The 26611-nt window shown below is 47.8% G+C and overlaps 13 protein-coding genes and 1 non-coding gene across 14 annotated transcripts; 7 read left to right on the top strand and 7 right to left on the bottom strand.

Moving 5' to 3' along the window:
- Positions 1-416: 416 nt before the first annotated feature.
- On the top strand, positions 417-1104 carry B0J16DRAFT_164698 (acyl-CoA N-acyltransferase). Its single transcript, XM_046122288.1, has 2 exons — positions 417-502; positions 553-1104. The coding sequence occupies exons 1-2, from the start codon at positions 463-465 to the stop codon at positions 1023-1025; spliced, it is 513 nt and encodes a 170-aa protein (XP_045981936.1). The 5' UTR covers positions 417-462; the 3' UTR covers positions 1026-1104.
- A 96-nt stretch (positions 1105-1200) lies between these two features.
- B0J16DRAFT_416555 (uncharacterized protein) lies at positions 1201-3960 on the bottom strand (the record flags this gene model as incomplete). The annotated part of the gene is made up of 2 exons (XM_046133601.1): positions 1201-3236; positions 3291-3960. The coding sequence occupies 2 exons, from the start codon at positions 3958-3960 to the stop codon at positions 1201-1203; spliced, it is 2706 nt and encodes a 901-aa protein (XP_045981935.1).
- Positions 3961-5211: 1251 nt separating this feature from the next.
- B0J16DRAFT_322241 (uncharacterized protein) lies at positions 5212-6124 on the bottom strand (the record flags this gene model as incomplete). The annotated part of the gene is made up of 2 exons (XM_046125689.1): positions 5212-5668; positions 5721-6124. 2 exons carry the CDS (start codon positions 6122-6124, stop codon positions 5212-5214), a joined length of 861 nt encoding a protein of 286 aa, XP_045981934.1.
- A 1221-nt stretch (positions 6125-7345) lies between these two features.
- Positions 7346-8007, bottom strand: B0J16DRAFT_386570 (uncharacterized protein; the record flags this gene model as incomplete). The annotated part of the gene is made up of 2 exons (XM_046131582.1): positions 7346-7400; positions 7448-8007. The coding sequence occupies 2 exons, from the start codon at positions 8005-8007 to the stop codon at positions 7346-7348; spliced, it is 615 nt and encodes a 204-aa protein (XP_045981933.1).
- Positions 8008-9539: 1532 nt separating this feature from the next.
- B0J16DRAFT_363896 (Six-hairpin glycosidase-like protein) lies at positions 9540-11440 on the bottom strand. The gene is made up of 2 exons (XM_046129902.1): positions 11169-11440; positions 9540-11119 (listed from the first exon to the last, which is right to left on the bottom strand). Exons 1-2 carry the CDS (start codon positions 11386-11388, stop codon positions 9594-9596), a joined length of 1746 nt encoding a protein of 581 aa, XP_045981932.1. The 5' UTR covers positions 11389-11440; the 3' UTR covers positions 9540-9593.
- Positions 11441-12245: 805 nt separating this feature from the next.
- On the top strand, positions 12246-12327 carry B0J16DRAFT_t212. Its single transcript has one exon. It is a non-coding gene; the product is annotated as a tRNA-Ser (tRNA).
- On the bottom strand, positions 12250-14580 carry B0J16DRAFT_345872 (uncharacterized protein). The gene is made up of 6 exons (XM_046128339.1): positions 14124-14580; positions 13932-14067; positions 13658-13873; positions 13538-13605; positions 13160-13490; positions 12250-13109 (listed from the first exon to the last, which is right to left on the bottom strand). Exons 1-6 carry the CDS (start codon positions 14241-14243, stop codon positions 12583-12585), a joined length of 1398 nt encoding a protein of 465 aa, XP_045981931.1. The 5' UTR covers positions 14244-14580; the 3' UTR covers positions 12250-12582.
- Positions 14581-16690: 2110 nt separating this feature from the next.
- B0J16DRAFT_164599 (uncharacterized protein) lies at positions 16691-17262 on the top strand. Its single transcript, XM_046122287.1, has one exon. The coding sequence runs from the start codon at positions 16787-16789 to the stop codon at positions 17198-17200; it is 414 nt and encodes a 137-aa protein (XP_045981930.1). The 5' UTR covers positions 16691-16786; the 3' UTR covers positions 17201-17262.
- Positions 17263-18196: 934 nt separating this feature from the next.
- Positions 18197-18773, top strand: B0J16DRAFT_386566 (uncharacterized protein; the record flags this gene model as incomplete). Its single annotated transcript, XM_046131581.1, has 3 exons — positions 18197-18451; positions 18503-18598; positions 18660-18773. 3 exons carry the CDS (start codon positions 18197-18199, stop codon positions 18771-18773), a joined length of 465 nt encoding a protein of 154 aa, XP_045981929.1.
- Positions 18774-19633: 860 nt separating this feature from the next.
- B0J16DRAFT_322235 (uncharacterized protein) lies at positions 19634-20386 on the top strand (the record flags this gene model as incomplete). The annotated part of the gene is made up of 1 exon (XM_046125688.1): positions 19634-20386. The coding sequence occupies one exon, from the start codon at positions 19634-19636 to the stop codon at positions 20384-20386; it is 753 nt and encodes a 250-aa protein (XP_045981928.1).
- Positions 20387-20972: 586 nt separating this feature from the next.
- B0J16DRAFT_345869 (uncharacterized protein) lies at positions 20973-22530 on the top strand. The gene is made up of 2 exons (XM_046128338.1): positions 20973-21356; positions 21430-22530. Exons 1-2 carry the CDS (start codon positions 21273-21275, stop codon positions 22279-22281), a joined length of 936 nt encoding a protein of 311 aa, XP_045981927.1. The 5' UTR covers positions 20973-21272; the 3' UTR covers positions 22282-22530.
- A 161-nt stretch (positions 22531-22691) lies between these two features.
- On the bottom strand, positions 22692-24050 carry B0J16DRAFT_416548 (kinase-like domain-containing protein; the record flags this gene model as incomplete). Its single annotated transcript, XM_046133600.1, has 1 exon — positions 22692-24050. Exon 1 carries the CDS (start codon positions 23967-23969, stop codon positions 22692-22694), a length of 1278 nt encoding a protein of 425 aa, XP_045981926.1. The 5' UTR covers positions 23970-24050.
- A 515-nt stretch (positions 24051-24565) lies between these two features.
- Positions 24566-24871, top strand: B0J16DRAFT_322232 (uncharacterized protein; the record flags this gene model as incomplete). Its single annotated transcript, XM_046125687.1, has 1 exon — positions 24566-24871. The coding sequence occupies one exon, from the start codon at positions 24566-24568 to the stop codon at positions 24869-24871; it is 306 nt and encodes a 101-aa protein (XP_045981925.1).
- Positions 24872-26144: 1273 nt separating this feature from the next.
- Positions 26145-26585, bottom strand: B0J16DRAFT_386560 (uncharacterized protein; the record flags this gene model as incomplete). Its single annotated transcript, XM_046131580.1, has 1 exon — positions 26145-26585. The coding sequence occupies one exon, from the start codon at positions 26583-26585 to the stop codon at positions 26145-26147; it is 441 nt and encodes a 146-aa protein (XP_045981924.1).
- Between the last annotated feature and the right edge of the window lie 26 nt (positions 26586-26611).

Below are 26611 nucleotides of genomic sequence, written 5' to 3'. Positions count from 1 at the left end.
TGTAGATAATCTCCTAGGCCCGTAGTTTGGATATCTATAGTTCGTATGACCAATCATTTCAGATTTTAATACATTATTCCACATAGCGTGAATGTGAACTACACGTAGTGCTGAACGAGGCGTCTCCTGTCACGTTGCGGTTGGATTTGTTATCTTCGATCGAAATGGCAAACTTTGAGCCATACGTTAAATCCTAAGTCGTGGGGCCATAACTCAATGTAATACCAGGCTGCGATCATGGTGAATAGAAAGCCTCTTGAGGCAGAAAACGCGATGGCATCCATGCTGAAGGACTTTTTGCGGGTCTATACCAAGTCGTCAATTGAAAGGCGCGTAAGCCACATGAGTCATCGCTGCTAGATCGGCGTTATAGAACGTTATATAACCTAAGATGGCCTGTAATGAGTGTCAACTATCTTTTAAATAATCCAAAAAAGTTTATATCATAACCGATTATAGACCATGTCGTCCTCACCAGTAGTCCGAAAGGCGTCTTCCCAAGGTAAACATCATCGTATCCTGCAATTCATTTAGCTACTAATCTGGCATCAGACATTCCGCAAATATTGAGCTTCATTCGCGATGGTGGTGAAGAACAAGCACCCGGAACACACATTCCTGCGACCGAGGAAAGTCTGCAAAACACGCTGTATCTTTCCGACATAACAGACGACAAGCCCCGCTTCGGCAGACCTCTACTCATCTTCTCACCCGAAGGAAAGCCCGCTGGACTATTGATCTATTTCTTCAACTACACAACATGGGCAGCTGCGCCTGGAGTTTGCATGGAGGAGTTGTACGTCGTGCCAGAGTACAGACGACATGGCTACGCTCGATTGCTGGTCCAAGCACTGGCAGCGGCTGCCAAGGAAGCTGGCTGCGTAAAGATGGAATGGCTTTGTCTTCAGGATAATACGAAGGCTTTGAAGTTCTATGAGAAGCTTGGAGCGGTTAGAAAGCATGATTGGACTGTATTAAAGGTTGATGAGGAGGGTATCGATCGGTTGGTGCAAGCAGATGAGTGATGCTTGGGCGATACCATTAGTGAAAGGTAGCCTTATTATATATATGAAGTACAGAATAAATAGATATACAAATACTCTGCACAGAACTTAAAGAAAAGAGTTGATGAGCTAAAGAGAACTGCCTTGGACAAGGAATAGTTTATACAAAGAAAATAGGATCCAGCAGTATATCCTCCTAATGACATCCAGGGCAATCAAAACAACCAACATCATCCCACACTGAGAACCAAGACGGATCTCTATCAGTATCAAGCTTTAAATCCCCAGTCAAAGAGAGGCTGAAGCCCATCCATTTGCACCGCCCGTCCTTGTACCCAGATGCCTTGCACCAGTAAAAGCCCCGGCAAATAGCGGCGCATTTCTCCGGCGACGTTTGATCAGACTCCGGAAATTGGCCGATCATTTGATCACCAGTAACAAACATGCCAGCTATCCAAGCGCTGTAATTGCAGATCTTGCCATCAGGCGTACTGACGCGTTGGCATGTGTCGTCGTGGGTGTATGCGCAATCCGTAACATCAGCCTTGGGATCCGAGTCTTTGCACGTCTCACAGTCAGTGTAGCAGCGTTTGTCCAGCCAAGCCGTCGTCTTCCATCCATCGTCCTCTGGCGTGAAGTCATCCTTAATCAAGGTGTTACCGCTGAAGTAGCATCGGTTCGTGATCATGTTGTAACCAGCTGATTTGCAGTTGGACATGCCTTGACAAATGGCTATACAGTGTTCCAGTCTTCCCTGGACAGGATAGTCTGTCCGTGACTCGGTCCAGAGTTCGCCGTTATAGATGCCTTCCCATGAACAAAGTACATCCTTGGGGTAGTTAAATCGATCAAAGTTGCACATTTCACCGTGTCTGTACTGGCAAGTTGGGCTAGGCTCTTCAGAAGTAGTAGTGGTTTCCGATGTAGCGGTAGTCTCTTGGGTTGTTGATGATGGAGCTTCCGTTGCCTCAAGACTCATATCTGACGTCAGTGAGAACCCATCTGAAGTTTGCTCGGGCCAATCTGTAGTACTTTCGTCGGTGAAGGTTGGTTCCAAATCGACACTGGTCTCCTCACGAGGTGGAAGGATAGTTGGCTTCGAAACAGGCGTATTTTCCATACTGCCAGTACTCGTCTCCGGATGAGGCATCCAATCAGTCGTGTTCCGTGGAACATGGCGAGTGGTAGGTTTCCAATCATCGGAAGTAGGCTTTTCGATAGAGGTACTGATGTCCTCTCCAGGGTCGGAGGTACCCGGGTCAATGGGCCGGCGTGTTGGGATACTTGGTGGTCTGGAGGTCAGCCGCTCGGTCGGGGTGTCAGGAGTATCATCTCCGTCACCAAAGTCAAGCTCATACTGGTCAATGTTTTCAGGTGTTACCTGATTAGACACAAAGACCGAGTCGACGTATAGCAACGCCAACCCGTTGCCAGAACAAGTCATGGAGATGCCCAAGTTAGCACTTCGCGAGTCTGCGATGACTGTGGTGAGAACCCTATTCCACGAGCCGCTTACACCACCACTGCTGAAGAGACCCATTGTGTAGAATTGACGATTTCCCAGGTAGGCATTGATGCTACATGACTGCTGTCCGACAGTGATGACAACATAGTAAAACTGAACAGTGTAACGTGTAGTTGTGGATGGGTCAAGATTGCTAAGCATCTGGATAATGCTTCCCAATCCATTGAATGCTCGTTTCCGTATATCAGTAGGGACAGAGGAGGACCCTAGTGCTACGCAACCATCATCAGAACTGCCGTCTGCTTTGTAGCAGTCAGACTTCTGTTGCTTGGCTGAACCCTCCTCAGACCAATCAACTAGACCAGAGCCAGAGTTGGAAGACTTGGCAAATCTACCGTTGGCCACGGCGTTTGTAATGGCGCCGCCAGGCCCAGGCTGAGTTGCTGTGGGAGAATCACTGACGATGTCGGTGGGTCGATCTATATCTTCAGGATCACCGGTGAGTGAGCCCGTTCCGAAAAATGTTGGGAAGGAAGTGGGCTCATCAGAGGTCTCTTGGGGTGTTTCTGTAGCATCCGAAAGACTCCCAACGGATGTTGGAACAATGATATCATCATCTGTTGACATTTCTGTTTGATGAGCCGAGGTGTTGTCAGGCATGCTGGTCTCCTCAGTTTGGATGTTGTCAGATACACTGGATACAAAGCTTTGAGGGCCCGTAGTCGTAGCATCGACGCCATCCAGTCTTCCATTGACACATCGCTCTGCTATTGAGATTCATTAGTGTTGGGTACTCAGAATGATATTAATGAGTTGCTTACCTGCATAGACATTGAGAGCCACCGGGACGCAGCCGGATGGCTTTGATGTAAACGTAATGTAGACTTGGCCATCAGAAGAGGTTTGGCAGAACGAAGCTTGGCTGTTTGGCAAGGCCGAGTTTGCGAATTTCAAGACACCTCCTTCGCTGCTGAATGTTGTCGTTATAGGGTCAATAGGCAACGCAGGTGACGAGTCAAACTTTTGGTAGCCATTACCAAGATACGCGAAGGGTACACCGTCTTGAGATAAACCACCCTGGCCGAGAATAAAGACAGTGGCGAAGGTGCAAATGTCGGGGTTGTCATCACCGACGAAGCCTCCAACGTCTCGTTTTGTGTTACCTCCCGAGGGTGTGATGAGAAGAATGATGCGCTGACCATTTGGCTCAAAGCTCGCTGAAGTTGGAGCACTACCAGTTGCCGATGAAGAAAGAGTGTCGGCAGCAGATGGGGGTAGGGTAGTATCTGGAGTTATGCCTGTCGAAACGAGTTCAGAGCCCGAAGAGTTCGCAGAGGGACGAGGAAGGGCGCTGTGAAAGGATATAGGAGCAATATAGGTTGAAAGATAAGTGATGCACCAAGTAGCAGGGTCTTCTTGATGGATGTCTCTCACATTAACAGCACCGACGATGCTACTAAGCAGCGCAAAGGCTGCGACGTGACCTTTCATGATGGGAGTATGACGGGAACTGAGTTTACGCCGTCCACTGTCTGATGGGAACAGCTCTTTCTAATATCCGGATCAAACGAACCACGCGCAAATCGACGTAGCTATGCAATTTGATGGTGGCGGCCGCAACAGCATGTCTGTTCATACGCGAAAGTCGCAAGGGGTACTCAGTAACCGACGCCATCATTTGAATGCGTGGTCTGGACTTTGGTTGTGAGTCTAGATTTGTTACAAGGCTGAGACATTCTCCCAACAGAGTGGGAAAGCCGATCCAAAAGTCATGCGATGTCAAGTTACCCCGAGACAAACGCTGGTCAGCTAGCCACGAGGCATGCAAGGAACAGCAACAACTCAAGACATTCATGCTTAAAAGGTGAATCCAAAATTAATCAGCCAGCCACTCTACGCCCGTAGCACGAATGAGGATATCAGCATAGCACGCGTCCAGACATTGAGAGGTAATGTTTCAGTGTGCAAAGGGAGAAAGAAGACGAATCTGGGTTATTTTGGGTCTTAGCCCTCGTTATCTCAGTGTCTTTTCCCGTTTCTTGTCAAAACCGGGCTCCTGTGAACTGTCGGAACTCACCCAATTATCATTCATTACGATCAGCTTCACCTGTGTAACAATTGTCGCTCTCCCACCATTTGTTTCGATTGTTGCCTTATTATATATATCAGGTTTAGAAGGATAGCAAGCAAATACGGCCATACCTACCAGAAAATACGGGATCCCGTCCGCTCTCCCATAGTCAAGCTGGTAAGGGGCGGATTAGTAGTTGGGTCGGTGACGACCAGCGAATCCCCGCTGTTGTATGTCTCTTTTTGCTTATGACCTAAGCTTTTGCACTACAGCGACTCAATATATATGACGGATTTGCGCTGCCAAGACCAGTCATGGTGAAAGGTAACGGGAACCTTTCGTCGATCTGGTTACACTGTTGTTGGGAGGACACGTTGACGAAATCTCGACAAATGAACATTCGCGGAATTGCTGCGAGACTTGCGATCAGAAAACGCCATTCCGTACAGGAGCATAACCTCTCTAAGTTTATTTCGCTTTTTCCTTTTTTGCTTCTTTTTTTGGAACAAAAGTCACGTTTTTAGGCAGATATGGATCTTGGTCTACAGAGTAGAGAGAGGGTAGAAGAAGACTCTAAGTAGGTGGATCTCACAAAATCCTTTTTTTTTTTTTACTGGAACTAATCATTGACAATATTCTTATATAGGACCCTATCGCTATGGAAGTTCTCTTTATCCAAGAGTATCATTCCCACAAAGCCAGCTAGCTTTTATCACAACCTTGCCACAGTCAAAGGTCGTTGGCTTAAACTCACAGCTCCCTTCATGTAACTTATGGTACCCAGGATCATCACTCGCTGGGTTCTTCCAAGTCATCCACGTACCTCCTCCACATCCTTCCCAAGAATATAGAAACCCGTCAGACAACAGGACAGAGTGGCTACAGGGATTCTCGGACTCTGGAAAGGGGATGACTCCGTAGTTGCATGAAGCATTTTTGGTGCCGTCTAAGGCAAAAGCGATGTGGAACTTCTGACCTTTCTCCTCGCTTCTGCCTACCCAGATAGGATCGTCGGGCTCATCATCTGCATCGGGTGTTGCAGTGGGCTTGACGGTAGGGTACGATATGGTAGTTGATGTCGTGGGTGTGGTTAAAGATTTGGACGAGGTAGCGCTTATCGGCTCGGAACTTGTAAGGTATGTTAGCATGTTCATATTCCCAGATAGTGGCCTTGTTTTACCTGGACGTCTTGGCTGGTTCTTCGCTGTTGGCCGACTGGTCTGGCTCCTTTTTAGATGCCAATGTACCGCCGACAGCACCACCGATTATGCCTCCAGTCACCAGAATGCTGACCACTACTATCGCAAGCCAGTACCTCTTCCACCAAGGCTTCGTAACCACAGGTTGCAATGGCTCTTCGGATTGCTTTTGCGTAATTGGCACCGAGTTGGATGGCTCAATACCGTCTCCTGGCTTGACTTCGAGGGTCGAGTGGGGGCCACGATGATCGACCTCGAGCGTAGAGAAGCCTGGGTCTCCGGGGTTCCTTAAGTCAGCTATGACTCTTTGTAATGGAAGAATGTTGTATCTGAACAGGAGAAATGTAACGGGGAAGTATAAGGGCGGAGCCTCGCGAATCACCATTCGTTGAATGTTGTGATATACAGGAAGTTGGTTTCGACTGATGTATTAAACTATGCTTATCGCTGGTTTTCGTATCTACTCGATAATGAGAATGCGAGTACGGACAGGACTCTGTTCGTCTGGAACGGCCCGAAGCGCCCTTGTACTTACAGGCTGATTGATCTCATCATGCTTAGAGCTCAACAAGAAACCGACGGGAGGGCCCTCATTATGCACTGTTATTTGTATTCTCTGCTGTTTGGTATGGTATTTACGTACAGGGTGCCGGGTTCAATTTCCATGCTCACCACAGGTCTGGCTCACAATGTGAAGTTCAACAGTTGTAACATAAACCAACCACCTCGGCCAAATGTTCCTCCTTATGCATTGTTACCCTGACGCAGGCAAGTTTGTACTGGCAGCGCCAAGCCTCCATTTGAGCAGAGCTCTGATGCTGGAGGGTGTTGCACATGAGTTGTGTTAAAAACAAGCTTTTTAGCGGCGGGAACGACCTGCGTACGCATCCAATAAACACACCAAACTGGTGGAATGAGACAGGGATCTAATGGCGAACACAACATGTACCTATGTGACATCAGTTTATGACATTGTTTACTCAAGCGACACTGGGAATAAATTCAGCACCGCAATTTCCCTAAAGCATTGTGAGCCCTTGTATGAGGCATTTATCCCATCCGATGGATCCGACAAAGCGCAAAAGTGAGCCTGCGGCGATGCTGTTCCAGACCAGATCATCTGTCCTTTTGTAGCGCAGTGGTTGTAGCACATAAGTATCGCCCTCAGCTTACCAGTAAGCTAGAGGACTGCGACGGTACCTTGTGGCACTAAGTATGCAGGGTCTTTGGTGCGGAGATCCCTGTCGATCATGTCAGAGCAAAGCACCTTCAGATGACATTTTGAGACATGTCATCTGGCGGCCTCTTGCTTGGAATGATCTGCTTGTTTTTGAATGAGGCGGTGAGTTTTGAGATGAGGATGTTCAACAAGGGACTTTTTCTTGTGCTTCAATTGAGTTTATGAGGGGAAAATACCTCTGTCGAGATGAATTCGGGTCAATGTATTTCAGATCAGATGATCGCTGCCAGCAACGAGAAACCATGAAATCTTAGGCAAAAGAAACCAATGAAGACCAAACACCTAATAAAGACTGCAAAGCAATGTGAAAATGTATCGCGACCAAACACCCAACCGTAGACCTCGTAACTCATGCTGTTCAACCATCTAAACACTTTCGATAAGAGCGGGAGGCGGCTTCTTCAACCCCAAATTGACACGACTCCAAGAGTATTAGTACACTTCTGCTATAGTCGACGAATAACTCACCATAATGGACATGTGCGAGATCGATCGGTTAACCACTGATCTATGCACTGAGGATGATACAAATGCCCGCAAGGTAACATCCTCAATCTCGCACCCTCGATGAAGTCCTCGGTACATATTGAGCAAGCTGCCGACGTGCTGTCGCCCGGCGGTATTGTCGCACCATCATTCTTCCCAGACGAGCCCCATGAAACATTCTGAATAGTAAAGAATCTTCGTAGAGCTATGAGTCTAGCCCCTCTCTTCAACGGCTTCGTCTCTTCTGACGGCGACATCAGAGCAAGCGCCGGTACAGCTGTTTGCTGAGCATGTATCCTTGGATCGAACGTGATGATGGGCATGCTCTCCACAGTCTCTTTTCCAAGTCCAGAAGAGATATTGTATCTCGGAATATGTGCTTCTAGTGCGCGACGAATCGCCTGTCCACGTAATGATCTATGCACGAAGCAAATAGCAGCGATGATGATAATGATGGCCACACAAAGAATAACACCCCAAATCGTTGTTGTTCTTGCGTCATGATTCGAATCCTGACTAGAGTCTGACTCTGAAGATGCCATGAATACTGAGAATTATGGTAATTTTGTGTTGTGGGAGAAGAACAAGTTGCGGTGGCATCAGGTGAGGTGAGGTGAGATGTGCGATATCTCGTACAGACCGACCTTAGCTCCCCCGCTTTGCACATACATGAGCTCCCTTGCATTCCTGACTTGATGCATAATTGGCGCAAAAGGCAGGGGCTGGTCTGGAAGGTCTAGAAGCACATGCTTACCAACTCCAATTATGTTGGTGCCCAGATTCCGTCATGGAATGATCGTCGTCTTTTTTTAGTTGGAAGATGGAGGGGCTGGAGGGTTGAAATGACGCCAAGGTTGGTGCTGGAGCGGGGAGGGGGAATGGACGGTGCACCTATTTTTAGTCACTGTAAATCATTCTTGGGTACAACTCATGGGCAATTGTCTTCATTAATAACGAGCGATACAAAATTTCACTGCATATTCGACATTGGATAGCATGCGAGCTATGAAGGGTCGCTCCGTACAAAACTCCAAACTTGTTCCATTTCCAGTCTGCGGTATCGAGTCGAAAAAACACCATGACAAAGGGCAAAGGAAAATCCAGTCCACATCCAAAGATTGCGACACGAGCGCAGTTTGCACACCCTATTTCTTATTCTCTTAGGGAGTTTAAAACAAGTCGAGGGATCGTACAGCCGAGTCGGTCGGGGTTATGGCAGGGGCTGGCAACAAATCAGGTTAGCCAATGCACCATCATGCAATCCACTCAACTTACTATCTGGACAAGAGCGCTGACAAGAAGGAACATTAGGGCCATTTTCGAGATAAAACAAGGAGACTAGACGGCAGCTCTAGAGATGGCCCCAACATACAGCTCTTACGGCAGTGAGTGCAGTGACTCCTCGTCGGCATCCGGGTCCTTTTTCTTCTTTCCCCCGGAGCAGGCGGCAATGACCAAGATGATGGCGATAACAATGCCAGCTCCAGCTAATGTCCACTTGATGGCGTTCTTGGAATTCATAGGGCCTCCGTAATTAACTTGAGCTGCCATCGTGGTGGTTGGAGTTGGGATGATCGGTTGGTGGGTGAAGATGAAGAGATGGACAAGTCCGGATTAGATGATTCCTGGAGGAGAGAATTTCTGGCATTTTCCTTTATCTTAGATTGTGTGAAACTCTCAGCAAAACTCTCAAAGTCTAGTGGTTACCTTGAGGAATATGCTTTCATACGCGAGGGGATACGCCAACTGTGAATTTCAGACATCGAACTCTGATAAGGTCGTGGATATGCAATAAAGACGAAGCAACTGTCTGAAACGAAATGGCCTACTTGAATTATGTCGTCTCATGGGATCTCGGCGGTTATTCTGCGTATGTTTAGCAGAGGAAGAATTGTCTGATAAGAACGTGGACGTCTACAAGTGTCAATAAGTCAGCTAAGCCGACCAAGTGTCCGGAATCAGTTATGTACCGACTCATTCATGGCATACGGAGCGAATGCCCTGACTTTACGATTACCGCGCCGCCTCACCAAGGTATAAGGTTAGTGAAGATAACTTTAAATAATATGTATTGGTTGAGAAACACCCAACAAGCGCCTATGAACTAACAGAGCCTCCAACACGACCACTACCTCCACTCATCATCGAGAGTACTAGCACTTCCACACTTACTACCAGTAACAGCCCGGTTGTTCGGATCACTCAACCATGTAACATCTCCACCACTCGTCTTCTTAATATACTTATACTCAAAGCTTGTATCAGAAGGAATCTTAATCTTGGCACTCCACAATCCCTTTGTACCCTCTGTAAGTGGAATGCCCTCATCAGGTGACCAGTTGGAAAGTTCAGTTACGGACCCAACAACGTAAACCTTCTGGTCTGATGACACTTCCACATTTTTAACGTTGAAGGTTATCGTCGTGTCACAGGTGGGGGCTGCTTCGCATACAGCAGGGACCTTATTAGCGCTGCTCTCGCCCCAAGAGGGAGAGACGATGCTGGAGCGGCGTTCGGTCGCGCTGACGAAGGAGGCGTAGGACCAGGTTAGGTGGACCGCCGATTTGGGAGTTCCAGTGGCTCGGTCAAATTGCTCGGCTAGCGAACCATCTTTGGGTGTGTAGGTTTGGACAACAGCGACGAAGCCGTCAGCGTAGGCTTTGACGGCCTTGACGATCTCCTTATACGTCTTGCTGTTCTTCTTATACGTGCCCTTGGATGCCTTAGGCGTAAGGTCACGGAAGAAAGATAAAGACACGTCGTCAATTGAGACAGCCCCAACCTTATTCCATTGGTACAGCGCCGCGTACAATTGCTCAGCAGCGGCGAGGGTAGTCAGGTACCAGGGATTGCCGTCGTAGTACACATCCTCACTGTATCTGCCAACAGCTGCGGCCTTGCCTTTACCTCTGTTCTTGTTGACGCCATAGATGGACCTGAAAGAGTCCACAACAGCCTTATGATTGGCCAGCGCTCGGGACGAGCAAGGTTGGAATGTTGAGTCGGTGCACTTCGAGTTGGGATCAAAAGTGTGGATCGATGAAAGGATAGAGTTAGCATCCAAACCCTTGCGACCATCCTTCACATTGATGTTTGAGTCGATGTAACCACCCGTCCAAAAGCTCTGCATGAAGCAAAGAACACGAGGGGCATTCGCAGTACAATCGGGACAAGACTTGCCCAACTTCTTCGCCAAAGCCGCCCCCTCAACAAGAGCCCGATGCGAAGCCGAAAGAGTAAAGAAAGAAGATCCATTAACCTCCTCCCAGAGGTCATAGCCAGTACGGTTCCAGAACTTGGTTGTATACGCAAGATCTTTCTCAATCACTGGCCATACCTTATTCACAGCCTTTGACTTGTCTCCATTGGAGATGAGCCATTCTGCGTATAGGGTCAAGGCGGTAGCGCGAAGAGGCGGACCGTCGCGCTGAGGACGACCCCAAGATCCAGTGAAAGCAGTGAGATTCACGTGGAACTTTGGCTCCCCGAGACCACCGGACTCTGGACTACCGGATGGGTTTGTTGTTTTCTGAAGTTTGGCTTGAGCGGAGACATACTCGTCTATCTTCCGCTGGAGAGACTTTTCGCCGTGGATGAGGCGCTCGACGAGAACTTTGTATGTCAAAGCCGAGTCGCGGGTCCAAGTGTACCAATCTTGGAGACTGTCAGTATATCATTTGTAGGAAGTAGGGTGTTGGCTTACAGTCAGGGTCTTCTCGTGATGGACTTGCGACAACAGCACCAGGCGCTGCACCTTGTGCTCGTTTACCATCAGAGCCAATATTGGCGAGGACACCTTTGATGGAAATATCCGCTTGTTTGGTGATGAATTTCTCGAGGGAGGTGTCTTTGCTTGGTGAGGCGACGACTTGGCCCTGCCATAATGCAGCGGCAGCCAGGCCGTAGAGAACTTGAGTAAACATTTTCGACCACTGGAATAATTGAAACGCGGATCTATGGTGAGTGAAAGTGAGCTGCTCCATCAACTCAGTATGGTAAATCCATGAAGGTTATATAGTATCCATCAATGGAAAGTCACAAGTAAACAACAGGAGCTTCCGCATTCATTCGTGCAAGCTATAAATTACGCCGAGAACAAGCGCCCTTCCTCCACCAATGAAGTCGTCAACCCCAGACACTCCTTGTATTTTCTGGGGTAAGGTCCCCAGATCCCCCGCATACCAGATGCTTTCCTAGGTCTAGTCTGGACGATCGCATCGGTCCTTCTCGTCTGATCTATTGAATTGCGAACTGCGGCACAGTAGACGTTTTTCGGGCCGTTTTCTTAGCCGTTCTTTTATCAGTATGTTGTTCTGGTTTTGGGATGGTTAGTGAGGTGGTATGATCATCACATGGTAGGATACCGGTTGGTTCTGGGGCCGCGGTAGAGCAGCCGATCAGGGGCTAATCGAATATGGAAACAGCAATTAATAGATGCTGCAGCCTTTCAAAAGGGACATTAAATTCCTCCAATCTTCGTCTCGATGATAGCTATCGCTATACCTGACCGACCTCGATAGATCAATGATTCTTAGAGACGGCGATGTCGATGACGTCATCTAACAACGTTTCTGAAGGCACCAGTGCGTTTCCATTTTGTACCAATTACGGGCCAGTCAGTCTGAATGAAGAGCAAGCGGCGAAGAATCAGCGACATTCACTAAAGAACATCAGACACCACCACGATGATACCGAGATTTCTTGATTCACGAGAGTCGAATTTTCCCTCAGACATCGGACATAGTGCAAGATGGAACACTTTCCTTCAACAATTACGTAAGGCGCGGTGGCGGAGTGGTCTAACGCGATAGACTAGAAATCTATTCTCTTCGGAGGCGTCTGTTCGAATCAGGCCCGCGTCGACTTGAAGAAAGTCGGACTCTCTAAGAGTTCTCACTTACGATCTTTTTTTTTTGCTTTTTGCACCAACTACCTACTGAAGCAGTTCCTACAAAAGGATTCCTTTGGATGGCCACAGGTCAGTGACATCATAATCTGAACCGGTAAGCCAGGTCCATACAATTTCTCCCAGTCACTTTATTTTGCTAATTGGTATATCTTTGATATTTCGTTTATTCATACGTATACATTAAGAAACTGTAGTTGTTTGGTCTTTGTTAATTGACCAGTGGTATCTCATCAAACTCATCAACACTTTTAAGAATTCGACTCGCTTCAGTCATAGGTTTTTTCCGTCCTCCTCTGCCTCCTCGTCCACCTCTCGAAGGTCCAAAGTCATGTCCCAAACTTATCGCCGCTCTTCTTGGCCTGATAATAACATTAACCAGTGAAGCATCGGACGGTTTCTCCAGATCCGCTGCCCACTGCGCAACTTCTTCCTCCTCTGCTTTAATATGGTCGTCAAGCGTTTTATCTGCATGTGATCCAAAGGCGAACATGCGTCCGAATGATTGTGGAAATACTTTGTGTAGGAATAATCGTACTGTTGGGAGACAGGGTGCGGCGATGCTGACGGAGCTTTCGATGCCGGCCCAGACCATTAGGTCCATATAATCCCATGTTATGTTGGTTGAATGACCGTAGAGAATGTTGTAGCGCATTTTGAGACAGCTGGCGACTAGAACGACGACGCCTAGGCTGAACATGAAGATGATGGCGATTTTTCGGCGGAATGTCGATCTCACTATAAATTGTCAGTAAACATTTTCCCAACACCATCGCAGAAATACATACTCCTCCAGACGAGTGGTATCGGAAGCGCCAAAACGACCACGTCAAAAATAATATTCGTAATATTAATCGACCATTGAAGTTTGTTCAAATCCATGCACTTGTAATCCACATCGTGTCCGCTAAAGCGGTCCCAGTTCCAGCGTATCGGCGTGCATTGGAATATGTTGAGGAACATGAAAATGATGGTGTTGAGAGAGACGATGACGATGATGGCCCAGCAGACTTGGCAGAATCGAGTGTATACGTGGCATAGTCGGATGTAGAATAGTATGATGGTGACTTTGGTCATTCCCATCAGAAGGCTGTAGAAAGGGCAGTCAATCCAAAATAGCTGAGCACGTTAGTACACGAAGTGGATATGTGGTGTTTGCGATTTACCTTGAGAGCATGTGACAGGTCCTCCGCGTTGACCTGCCATATATCCTGACCAAAAGCAGACATCAATGCTACATATTATTAGTAATGTCGCTTGATGCCCAAGACTTTCCCGAAACTCACCATGATGTCCAATACCAAAATAGACAATATAGATAATAAAAGAAGTCAAAGATAACCAATCCTCCGGTGAAAACTGCTTGACAAGAAACGCTTTGGTATAAATGCGAATAACAGTACAAAGAATAGAAAGAATATGGATTGAAATGTATGGCCAGGCATCGTTTCGACGGTCTCGTATCGGGCGCTCGCATAAAGCATCGACTTGGCGTAGAGAAGCTGTTGTGCTGTCAGGGGTCTTGATCCTGGATGCAAATCATCGAAAGAGGCAACATACCGAAAATCGCAGGGGTGCGACAGTATTGTCTCATGCAGTAGATTAAATCCGCGTGGAAATCTTGAGAATGGCAAATGCAGCTTTTTTCATCTTGCAAATCGCAGTCTGTACGCAATGCCGTGACAAGACATCCTTGCTGTGACACCATCAGCGAATGTCTCGGTAGTTGAGGCGAGATTAAAGATTACTTACCGCGCATTCTGGAGAAGCATTGATCGTCGCTTGAACCTGGGCTTCACTCCCATTCGCCACAGAAGCCGCCGCGCTGACAGTAACCGCAGCCCATGTAGCCAGCGTTTCAACCCTCATCATGCATTGTTCGCAGCTTTAATTCGATCCCCCATCCAGGATCACGAATGTGGACATCTCCAGATTTCAGAAAAGAGAAGGAAGGTGGGAAAGAAAGAGGAATAGCGGGATTAAAGACGCAGAGACCTACGCACGACCCCTTTCTAAAACGAATTGATTCCCTCTCAAAGATCTTCAAGTGGATAGCGCTAGAGCTTATGTTTTGATTACTGTAACTGCTAAGTTATCGGCCGCAGGGGCAGTGTTGCCACTTCGGGTGTGTTTTTTATGCTCTTATTGGATCGTCAAGTGCCCTCTTTCGCGTCTACTGAAGAATGGCGCTGCGGCTAGTGGAACCACATTCGGGCAGAGTGTTGACCCTTGCGGGTACGATCCGTAGCCCGGTTAGTCGCAAGTAGGATAACCCGGAACCTGGTGTCCCCGGAAGGATGATGATGAAAGTTATGTTGGTGTCTATGACGATGATGACCGTGCTGGAAGTGGCGGGATAAACCATGACTCGAAAGAAGATGTCACTGATGCAGCGGAAACATTGAACCCATTTGTAAAAGCCACGTGCGTTAAGCTTTCCTTCCTTTATTCTTCTAATTTCTCATCTCCGGCAGTCAATAATGCTCATTTCATCCAAGACTGCCGAGGGAATATGCAGTCGTGGCGGTCGATAGAGTTTGCACTTAAGGAAACGGCCGATGTGCACTCGAGTCATGGTCAGCGACTCAGCCTATCAGAACAGGATCCGAACAGGCCGACCCTGAGGTCCACGTGGTGCGCACGGAGGAAAGGCGCCGCCAATCACCACTTACAAGTGAGGCTTGTTTTTGTGATGAAACAGCAGGTGCAAAAGGATTGACGCCATCGCCAGGTTTTATCGTGTTGGAATACGAGAGACTTTTGGTCTTTAATCGTGAAACAGAGTCGTGTCTGAAGTGGGGGGATCTTCAACAGGGATTGATCGAATTGAGGTTGACTCCATTTTGGATTTACGGGCTGTGGAGACATCATGACGGTATAACGTCAGGAACGGGGGCTGGGCAGCAAGGACGAAAGCTAGACGATGTCTGTGGGTTCTGTGACATCTCTCAATAGTGGTGTCTGATGCCTCCGACTAGAAGAGGTGGAAGCACGAAAACAAAATAATTGGTGTTAAAACGTGGGCGGGAACATCAGCGTTAACGTGATTTTTGCTTGAGCATGTGTTTTCAACGGAGCGACCACCACATTCCACTGCTAAAAAATCAGGGACAGAGTAAAAGCTTAAGCAGAGTGTCTTAATAGACACTCGGTAGCTAGGAAACAAAAGCTCTGATGAGAGATGCAGCAATTGATTAGTTTCTAAGTCCATCAGTTTACAAATTACCCTGCAGCCATAAAGACAGTGATCAACGCGGGTATACCCGCTCTATCTCCATGATGTCATGGCACGTGCCTGAGCGCGATTTGTGCCTCATCTTGGAATGGTGGATAAGAGCCGATAAGATAAGATGAGCAATCGATAAAGAGATAAGAGACGATAAGCACTCTGTAAGATGGAGACTTGGAAGACAGCCCAGCGCCGAGGTCTGTACCGGTAGTCCTAAAACGGGAATATTCGTCTAGCTCTGTTTGTGCCTGCAAAGGAAAGTTGCCTTGGGCTCTCTACGAAACAAGACTGAACGGCCGTGTTGATCCAACTACAATGCAAGTGTCGAACCGCCTTGGAGCTGATTGCAAAAGCCCCAGAGGAGTGACGATGCGAACAAAACTACCGAACAGTACCGTTGTAGGCTCGGTTAATGCGGTAGAAGAGCGAAAATTGACTCCAGGATTCTAATACCGGGTAAATGTGCTCTAGCAACATGCACAGCATTATTCTTTGTATCATTCTGACTAGCGAAGCTCAATTAAAATTAGCTCAACGCTAGGCCTTTCAGCCGTGATGAGTCTATCCCCAGATTGTTGTGCCGATGGCAAGATAGACGAAAGACAATTATGCTCCTAGAATAGACTATTCAATCGAATCAATCACTCTCCGTCTAGTGGAGAGATTGTGTATACCGCCTCCAATCATGAGTGTCAAGTGACAATCTCGCGATACTTGGGGGCCATTGGGGGCCATTCCAACAAGTAAAGCAGCATCACATCGGCATGAAAAGCAATTCTATATAAAGTTACCACCTTCCTGTCCAGGTAGTTCATCCGGTCTAGTGACCTATCGGCACTTGAGTTCAAGATATTACAAAAACGCCACACGGTCTAGATCTTGGGGTTAGTTGTTTCAGTCCTCAGCCGCACCACGCTGTACCAAGTGATTGGCTTCTGTGGCTGTAAGCACGGAGCAACTCTTGTTCAGCTTCTGCACTATAGCGGTACACAGACTGCTAAATTTAATTCTCGTGGGATTTGTTCATGCTGTTGGGCTGCGGCGGTGAAAATGGTTGGGATAAAGTTGAGTATAAATTGGTCTCGATGGTCTGAAGGTCAGAATGGAATCACAAGTCTTTCGTCTGTCCTAAGAACTACTTCTCAACCTCAAAATCAAGCTAAAGTCCCTTCGAGACATCGTGAAAATGAAGCCTTCCGCCATCCTATCCTTCGGAGCCATCCTCCTCGGCGCCTCTACCCCCGTCGAAGCATCCCAATGCAAAACCCCTCCATGCGGCCGTTTCGAAAACAGCACACCTTGGACCGCCAAATGGGCCGACCTCGGACTGAAAGACCACCTTTGTCAACTCAGCAGTGGCGGCAAGCCTGTCAAGTGCAAGCAGTACTTCTTGGGAGCCAACTCCTCACGCGGTGGCTTCTTCCACAAGCCTCGCACCGACGTCGATGCTTTCTGTTTTGCCGATCGAACATACTACGTCAAGTTTGGACCCAGAGGGAGTGAGAAGGCTTACAAGAAGGGTGTCTGGATCAAGATTAACTCGGCTCAGACGGCGAAGTGTGTTGCTAGGAATGGGGTGCCGCATTGTACTGTTAACTGATTGGAAAACAACAATGAAGACATGAAAGCAATAGGAAAAATGTTCAATTGAATGAAACTGATGATATATTGAATGACAACGTGACTCTTCTTTTGCCGTGACTAATTTGTCTCTGGCTGTGATTGGTATTGCATTGTGATTTTTGTCTTGGTAGTTACCTGGTAGGCAAATTTGCTGTCTCCACTAGGTTTGCCATTTGCACCTATGTTTCCTTGGATGCAAATTGTCTGCAGTCAAGACACACCAAAATTGACATCCATGCTATGTTTTCCATTCAATTTGCATGTTTCCCTAGCTACACATCGCCCAAATGTCAAACACAAGGAAGGTCCTGGTCATTTGGAGATTTCGTCGGCCTATATGATTCCCGGGTGATTCCAACTCAAAGGGATTTATCAAGTTGCTTCTTCCATCTCTTTTTCTTCCCTTTACACAGTAGTATACTCCTTTGTCTGGGTACCACCTTTGTACACTTGACTAAAAAATGTTTTTTTCTAGATTTCTATTGTTCATTCTTTAATTACAGTTGTTCACTGTTCAAACACTGGATCCTTCTGTTGTATAAATTATATGGATAATAGTAGACGGCTGATGAATGCCGAGCAGCGATTGTAGATATAGAACACTCCACTGCTTCTTTTTCATTCACATAACACACCAGCATCACATATTATATACGGTCTTGATTGAATCCAGCTTGCCTGGTCCTCCGTCCCTCGGCCTATTGTCTCTGCTATTGCTGACCTATTGTAGTGGACCTAACAATAGGCCGCCGCCAGCACTGGCAAGCACTGCCAGAGAGCTGGCAAAGATTTGAAAAAGAGGTTGCTGTTGACCATGCACTTCGGTCCACGGCTATTTCATTTCGTAGTTGTCATCTTTCATTTCTTCATTTCTTGTTTTCTCAACACACTACTATACCACCTTCGCCTTGACTTTGGTCTCTTGCAAGTCTAAGCTATATCACTCCTTTGACTCTATATACGAGCCGACACGATGCAGGTCTGGCATGAAAAGGCACTCGCGAAGGGCCGAAAGCCCCTCCCCGATGGCCCTGGCCAGCGCCCGTGGCTCAACGAGTCCGGAGAAAGCTCTGGTTCCAGCAATCCCGTGGCTTCCGCACCCCCCGATGCTGCTCCCGCCATCGATGCCGATACTGCTCCCGACGCCGATACTGACTCTGCTCCGGCCGCTGATTCTGCTCCTGCTGCTGCTCACGCCGAGGTTGACGCTGCTACCCCAGCAGCTCCAGTCAGTAGACCTATTCCTGAAACTGGTAACGCCTTACTGACTAGTTTATAGGAAAGTAGCGCGCCGTCCTACAGTTTCTGGCACCGGGACGAACTTCGTCGCCTCATTGAAATGAGGAATGGGGGGGCCAAATGGGCCTCCATTGCCGTAAGTAAACCCTTTTGGATCCCCATACTTTCTTCTTGATCAAGTATTAACCATTTACTAGGCCGCGTTTCCAGAGCGTACCCTCGAGGCTCTGAAGCAAACCTACCATAAACGCAGGCATGCAATGGAGGCCCAGATGGCGGAGGAACAGGCGGCCTCATCGGAGGCGAACTAGCTGAGGATCGGTTGTGCATCCCGGAAACCCATAGTCCACCATGGGATTCTAGTGCCAAGTCGACTTTTCTTCATCCTTCACATCTTCGTCAGTGTCTGTTGGGTATCGCTGAAGGCGTCGAGTCTTGGTCTCAGTCCATCGTTGGAAGCAGGGACTAGTAAGGGATTGTGGACATGTGGAGACCCGTAGCGGAAGAATACTATAGAACTTCCAGTTGATCATGCCAATGAGCTTGTTGTTTCCGTGAATTTGGATGTTCTGGAGGGGGAGACTGGCATGTGAAAGTACTGTTGATTCTGTTTCCATTGCACACAAACATCAGAGGTACTGCACCATGAAGGCTTTGTGCCATGTCGGGACACTCCTTGTATGATTCATACTTGATATTGTCGTACTTCTCGTTGTTACTATCGCTCTGAGCGTAGCCATCCTGGATAACAGTCTCATATCGCTTCAAGCTATACCATGGCGGAACAGAAAGGCCCTCCCGGGATGTCGTAATCGACATGGGCACAGAAACATGAAGCTATAGTGGCCAGTGGTGACGTGATGATGAGTTCCTCCCAGAGTATTGATCAATGAATCTTGACTGAATCATTTCTGCTTGACAGTCTGCAATCTCCATTGTGATGTCGTGAATAATGGGTTGGTAAGCTTTGTGCTTTTTAGACCTTCCTCCACGAGCGTTAGGGACGGAAAGGTAGGGGACGAAATAATTAGATATCGTTAAGCAAATTTAGGCTACTTTGCCTTGGTACTTTCAAGTCTTGGACGTTGTTATGTTTGCTGTTGTAAGAGTCCTTTGTTGAAAGCCACACATTGGAGCAAGCAGCTGTCACTCGCGATTGTCACTAGCCGTCATGGCTGTCACTGGACAATACTTCCAAACCATGATTCACCTCTCGGATATCCAGTATAAAGTCTCTGCTCATTCCAACCTTGATCTTGTTCTTTTCCAACCTGCTCACCCCGAACCTGAATGTTCCTATTTCTCAACGCTATCCATCACCGCCATGGAACCACTCGCCCAAGGTCAGGAAGCGCCTCTTCCTCTTATCCAACCATCCAGACCGGCATCTGCGCCACCAGTGATGTATGAGAACGATAAGACTAAAGAGGGCCGGAGCTACAAACAATACCGCCCTGCGAGCACCGCTGACAACCTTACGCGATGTACCAACCAGAACCCTGTAAGGTATTCCCCAGGAAAAATATTCAAGTCAACACCAGGCCTGTGGCTCTCTTATACCGATCTCGATATGCCGATTTTTGATAAGCACCCTGTTGTGGAAGATACTTATCCCCGTCTTATGAGCAAGATCAGGGAACAATATGGTCTGTGCGGGAAGCTTTGCGAAGAACGGGCGGAGCTGTGGAAGTTCGTCCATCACCGCGAACAAGAAATGCTTTCCGAGGACGTCGCCTTCGGATGTACCTGGGGGCACCACAGCAAGAAGAGAGTCCAGTGGATGGAGAAGATAGCGGCAAAGCAGAAAGAGTTGGAGGCGAGCTATGAAACTATTACGACTCTGATGGAGAGGGTCGCAAAGGGTCAGGCAGCGTTCCGGGATTCGGAAAAGGCAAGACTGGATGCTGTGTTTGGTAGACATTGAGTGGGGATGTTCTTGTGGACGCGAGTGAAGGTATAGCGATGGGCTTGTATTGAGGGTTGTTTGTATGGGTTCTTCGATGGTCAGCCTGCCGACTTGGGTCTGCACGATGGAGATATTGCGGTGAAGAAATCGATTTAGACAGAGACAGAGACAGAGACAATAACAATGTAAAGTTGAGAATGAAAATGCGATCATCTAAAAACTGCTCATTTACTCCTTTTTGTTCCAAGAATAAGTCTCAACCTCGTGTTGTTCTCTCGGTGTGCACGACTAATGACGCGCACGGCAACTGCTAGATGCCGGATATAGGCCCTGAAAAAGTTACAGCTAATACATACGACCAAAGGTAGTGGAAAATACGGGATCCCGTCCGCTCTCCCATAGTCAAGCCACTAACCGGCGGATTAGTAGTTGGGTCGGTGACGACCAGCGAATCCCCGCTGTTGTATGTTGTCTTTTTTGCATTTTTGCCTACCTACACCGCAGGATGTCAGAAGGATTAACCGACGAAAGCATAAGAGACGAAATAATTTGGTCATCTTATGACCGTTTAGGCTAGGATTTAGGCTACTTTATTCCGTAGCCTAAGTCTTGAAGGATATTTTCCTCTGTTACCTACCCAGCTATACTACCCCGTAGACCACTCTCTATTCTGATCCATATCATCTTACCTGTGATTTACTGCGAAACCTGCTCACAATTATTCCTGGACGGATATTCCATTGCTTTTGTTCAGAGTCGTCATCTGCGGGACCGTCTTCTCGTCGTGGCGCAAAGACCACGTGGTCTGTGCTACTAGCTGACATCACAGCCTCAACACCAAAACAACAACCCATCTTCCTTCACCCAGCAACAGGCCTCTAAACCTATTTCGACCTAACGAAGAATGGAGGAAACAACTGCTCCGACAGGGAAGGACTGGCCCCCGCCACGGTTACCGTATGAGATTTACCGCCTGATCATCAGCCAGGTACGTTGTGTTGATTTAACCTGTACGCGTTGAGAGACGTGACTTTCAAAAACCTTAGCTTGACATCAGCCAGGTCAACGACTTTGACCGCGACTCTCGAAAAACCACCCTGGTCGCAGTGGTATACTCATGTAAACTGTTCTATGGAATAGGAGAAGAGTATCTTTATTCGCAATCTCCACGTTATTCCGATAGAGAAGGTGGAGAGGGGTTCCTGCACAGTTTAAGGCTACAACCCAGACGCGCCCTCTATGTTAGATCTCTCAGTCACGGCTACGACGATCTCCCCAGACTTTCCATGCAGTGCTCCAACCTGCAAGAGCTGAAGCTTCACGACACCTTGACGCTATCGGGCGATCTAGAACAAGCATGCAAGAACTGGGGTCCCACACTTCAACTGTTGAAGGTGCAGAGTATTGAAGAAGTGTCAGACTGGATAGTCCAGATCATGCCGCACATGACAGCATTGACGACTCTCGTCCTCGGCCAAGCATGCAGAGCGGTAATGGAGGATGTTCAGGCCATTGCTGACAGCAAAGCGCCACTTCGACAGATCACGTTGTCAGGCCTCTGGTGCAACCAATGGGAGATAGTGATCGACGAGCCAGACGACGACGAAGCAGACGAGGGGACGAACAACGCGATTGCAAACATGATCACCGCTCACTCGTCTACCTTGCGCCATCTCGGAATAGGTTTTACCGAAGTAGGGCCGCTTGTGTTGGAGACCTGCAAGAAAGCAAAGAAGCTCAGAACCTTGGACGTTCAGCTGGCTTATAGTCCATCGGAAGCGGAGGTTGATGATCTTTTGGAAGCATGCCCGGATTTGGCGGATTACACGGGGATGTTGGAACTTTTCTCACTGCGGGAGGAGTGGAAAACAAGACCGATGATAGAGGAACCGGAGACGATATCTGACTTTTGAGGAATGACTGAGTGGCGATAGCACGTATTTACATTGATGGCTAGGATTATCTCTGCCAGGGGAGGGAAAAAGGAAAAAGTCTCGTAACAAAGCGATCGACTCGTTTTCTCTCTATCAATAGACGATATAAAGTCACATTCCTCGCTACTCGTCTGTGATGCAAGGTCACATGGTGCTTCTACTCGAGGTCGGCTAGTGACACATCTGGTGATAAGATGCCCGGCAATGCGTGCTTAATAAAACAACACTTTTGATCACACAAAGCTCATAATTTCAAAATGGAGGTTTGCGTCGGAAACCTTGATATCATTTGTCTAATCTAAAGATTCTGCTATGAACTGAAGTTGAGTCAAAGAGTATGCTCAAGCTTATGACAGATAGCCTCGATCTCGAAGAACCTAGGCTCAAATTTACAACCGGATAAAGTTCCCTTTCTCAATTTCATCCAACCAGTCTTCAATCTTGCCTGAAAGTAATCCGATCCTGCACCAGTTGATTGCCTCCAAGAAGTCGACCCTGATCTTGATCGCGCTATCCTCGTGGTCACGCACAGCAGAAGGGCACAGTCGTTGGCCCACATAGTCCTTGTAGACCTTACGCAACTGAGTCGTCTCATAGTCCATCAGACTCTCCCAGTACGATGAAGCTTTCCCTTCGTCGTCCAGACCACCTCCGCCTTCAGAGTCTGGTTCGGCAGGCCCGTGGGCATCGCGATCTGGCAATTCCTCTTGCTCATGTCCGTCTAGAAATTTAGGGATCTGGGTAGCGGGGTTAGCGGCCCAAAGCGGCACCGTAGAGGCGAATTCCCAGTCGATAATCCCGCACAGCTTGTTGTTTTCGTCAACCATGATGTTACTGAGGATAAGGTCCGCGTGTTGAAGGACTGTGCTTTCAGATTCGTCAGGGAAAACCTGCTCTATCGTGTTGGCAAGGCGCTTGGTGGTTTTCAAGTAGGCTTCGAAGTATTCTCGATCGTCCTCATCAAACCCATCGTCTTCGTCGTCCTCAGCGTTCTTGATGGCATCGATGTAATGCTGCGTGATGATCTCAGTGAGTGATTTGGTCCAGTCGCGGATACAGCGAAAAGGCCCTCTCGGGACGTCGCAGTCGAAAGATTTGCCAAAGCAGAAGTCCATGGCGACGTAACGATCGGGGACTGTCCCTTTTTCGGTTTCTCTCAATGAGCCGATGCCTTCGAAGTTCGAGTTCTTCATGATTTCCATTTGGCTGTCTGCGATCTGCTTGACAAGAGCAATCTTGTCCTCCCAAGGCATCTTGCGCCACTTGTCAGAAACTGGCTGGCCAGGCATGTACTGCATCAAAATCCACTCAAAGCGGATTGGGTTGTTATTGCAATCGTCAAATGCGATGACCTCGGGAACAGGGACGTTGGGGTTATTGAGGTGCAGCCATTTCAGAGTCGCGACCTCGGAAGCTGTTTTATTCTTGGGGTCGATGGGAAGCGAGACCCTCATAACGTATCTCTTCTCGTCGTTGACTCGAACAGTGTATGCCTTGTTCATGGCGCCGCTGGCCAGAAAGGATACATGGCACTCGTCGCTGCTGAGGCCTAACGTCTGTTGGCAAACTTTCGCAACGTCATCGAGGTTTGGTTCGTACTCCCAAAGCGGTTTGTCGCCAAGGCCAGAGGTATCCCAAAGTAGACCTGGTCGCGCGGTATCAGACATGATTGTGGTTGTGTTGAAGAATTTCTGTGTCGCAGAAGTGTAGAGTAGAAGTTGTGCGTTGCAGAGGATGACTGTAAGTTGATGGTAAAAGAGCACAGGTTACACGAACTCAAAGTGGGGGTTGCCTAGATATATATAGGTACCTAAGGTAGTGGAGTCGCGCCAATTCTTTGTTCTCAACCTCCAAAGACGTCTTTGTGATGCTTCAGGGGCAGCTTACATATACTTTTTGTTCTGTCAATTTTCCCAATTGTTCAGTGACTCAACCAGTGTACCTGACAAGATGTTTCCGGTGTATTTCTGAACAGGCTAGACGAACATTAACTTGCATGTTTATCCAAAGAACAACGTTCATCTGCCAATGTCTGTATCAGTGCCAATGTTCATATCAGTGTCAGTGTCTATATCAGTGCCAGTGATGGCACTGCCAGCGACACAGACCGTATATCGAAGCCAGAATTAAGACGTTCTATCGTTCATCCTTTCCTTCTTTCATCCACCACGCACTCTTCTCGCCCATACCTACCACTAACCAACACTGACTACTACCGATTACCACTGAATACTACTCACTATTACCTATCAATACTGTCATCATGCGTAACGCAAAGAAGCTTCTCGAGTCGTTTATCGACGAGATCCCCGCGACTCGACTGGAGAACTTCCCGCCATCTTCCGCCTCGAACCCTATCTACTCTAATGTGCATTTTCGTCTCGATATGCAGGGCATTACAAGCGACGGCAAGTTTAATCTGCAGGTGCAGGTGAACAAGCAAACAACCTGCTCTACCCTCAAAATCGCAGGCGCCGCGACTGTAGCTGGACCAGTCCTGGTAGATCCCGAAGACCCCATCACTCCTGAAGAGGTGCGCAAGAAGTTCCACAGTAAGTCTCGCCTGTAGTCGCCCAAGAACAAGAACAAGGAGTAGATGCCAAGCGGTACTCGAGGCTACGGCTCATGGTTAAGGACCACGATCGGACTAGGACTGACGACAAGCGATTTGGATTAACGACACAGTACTGGGATGGTTGATAAAGGAATGGGATTGATGATGAAGGTAGGAGCCTAGTTGAATATTGTGGAGGAACTTTAGAGGAGGCCTGGTGGCATGGATTCTGCTTTGACGGTAATTTGCGAAGACCGCGGGATTAATGAGCAGCGATAAGATAGGATGTTTATTAGAGCTTAGGTAGGATCAATTGATTGATTAGATAGTACTGTCCTTCCTTGGAATTTCTGAGTTCTCATGTGTTGCACCCCTGGCTATCCAAATGTGAATTAGAAGTCTTATCCTTCAAGACTTGGAATGTGAAAACAAAGTAGCTTATGGTCTTCCTAATCTAGTGTAGGGCGACCGGATCATTTCGCGTCTTATACTTCCAGCGATTAGTTCCTCCGAAACGCTGACGCTATCCACATCTTCAAGTCTGGGTCTGTACTACCAAACTGGTTGTCCAGTAGAGTCCAAATCGAGTAGTGTCATAAGGGGAAGACCGCTAAAAGACCGGTGCTGGATGAAGAAAGGAGACTTTTGGCGAAGAGCCAATGCAGATTTGAGACTTTGTGAGGATGGGATACTTGACCTGACCTCTGCCGCGTGTCTTGAGAGGCTATGGTGTCCTACCCTTGAACTATCTCGAGAATTCAATTCTTGCTACTCAACACCCCGGACTAACAGGAGCAAAACCCTGGGAGTTGGGGCGATGGAAGTACTGTATCTAGGCATCAGGTACCCAACCGAACATGTCATTGTAAGATCGTTTGAGAATTTATATAGTGACGGTCCTAGGCCGAAAGAATCGCATCTGAAGCGAGCTTCGCAGCTTACGGCAGTTTGTTCACTTCTGGTCTACCGCGAGCTGATCACGGGTAGGACATGAAAGGACAAAAATCTTGTAACGAGACGCTCGACTCTCTTTTTATTTATTAACAGACGATCTCATCTCTCGGTACTCAAGTTTCGTACCAAAACACCCAACTCTCTTTTTCTTTATTAATAGACGATAGAAATCTCATCTCTCACTGCCTCCCCATTGGTAATGCAAATCAGCGTTACAGTGCCTCAAAATGTGGTATTGTCGCGTCTAACAAAGTCTAAGAATTTGCTAGGTTTGGTAAAGCTGAGGATAATGGGCTAAATTTAGTATAAGACTGAGGCTAACTATTCTAAAGCTTCAATACGGGAGCTCAAATCTGGGAAAGTCATCACTTGCAAGCTTCTCATGCCAGTCGCCATCCTCAATTTTATCAAGCCAGGTCTTTACGCACCTGCCATAAAACCCGATGGACATCGAATCGATGGCTTCTCGCATATCGTTGCACAGTCTACCTTCGCGCTTGAGCCTTTCCCAGTCGGGATTCAATTGACTCATACGATCATTGTAGACATCCTGTAACAGTGTGTTCTCATACTCCTCGAGGTCACTCCAATACAAACGGCTCTTTCCTTCGTTATCCTGCCCATCATCTGACCCGTATGTCTCTGGATCCGGCGCCTCATTGCGAACGTACCCATCAAGAAACTTGGGCGGTTTGGTTATAGCCCAAAGAGGCAGTGTCGAAACAAATTCCCAATCAATGATGCCGCTAAGTGTATTGTTGTCGCCGGCAAGCATGATGTTCTCGAGGTTGAGGTCGACGT

Source organism: Fusarium flagelliforme (genome assembly GCF_020744385.1).
Source record: "Fusarium flagelliforme strain FIESC 12 MPI-CAGE-AA-0113 chromosome Unknown B0J16scaffold_5, whole genome shotgun sequence".
NCBI classification, from domain to species: Eukaryota; Fungi; Ascomycota; class Sordariomycetes; order Hypocreales; family Nectriaceae; genus Fusarium; species Fusarium flagelliforme.
This window is presented reverse-complemented; position numbering and strand designations above follow the sequence as displayed.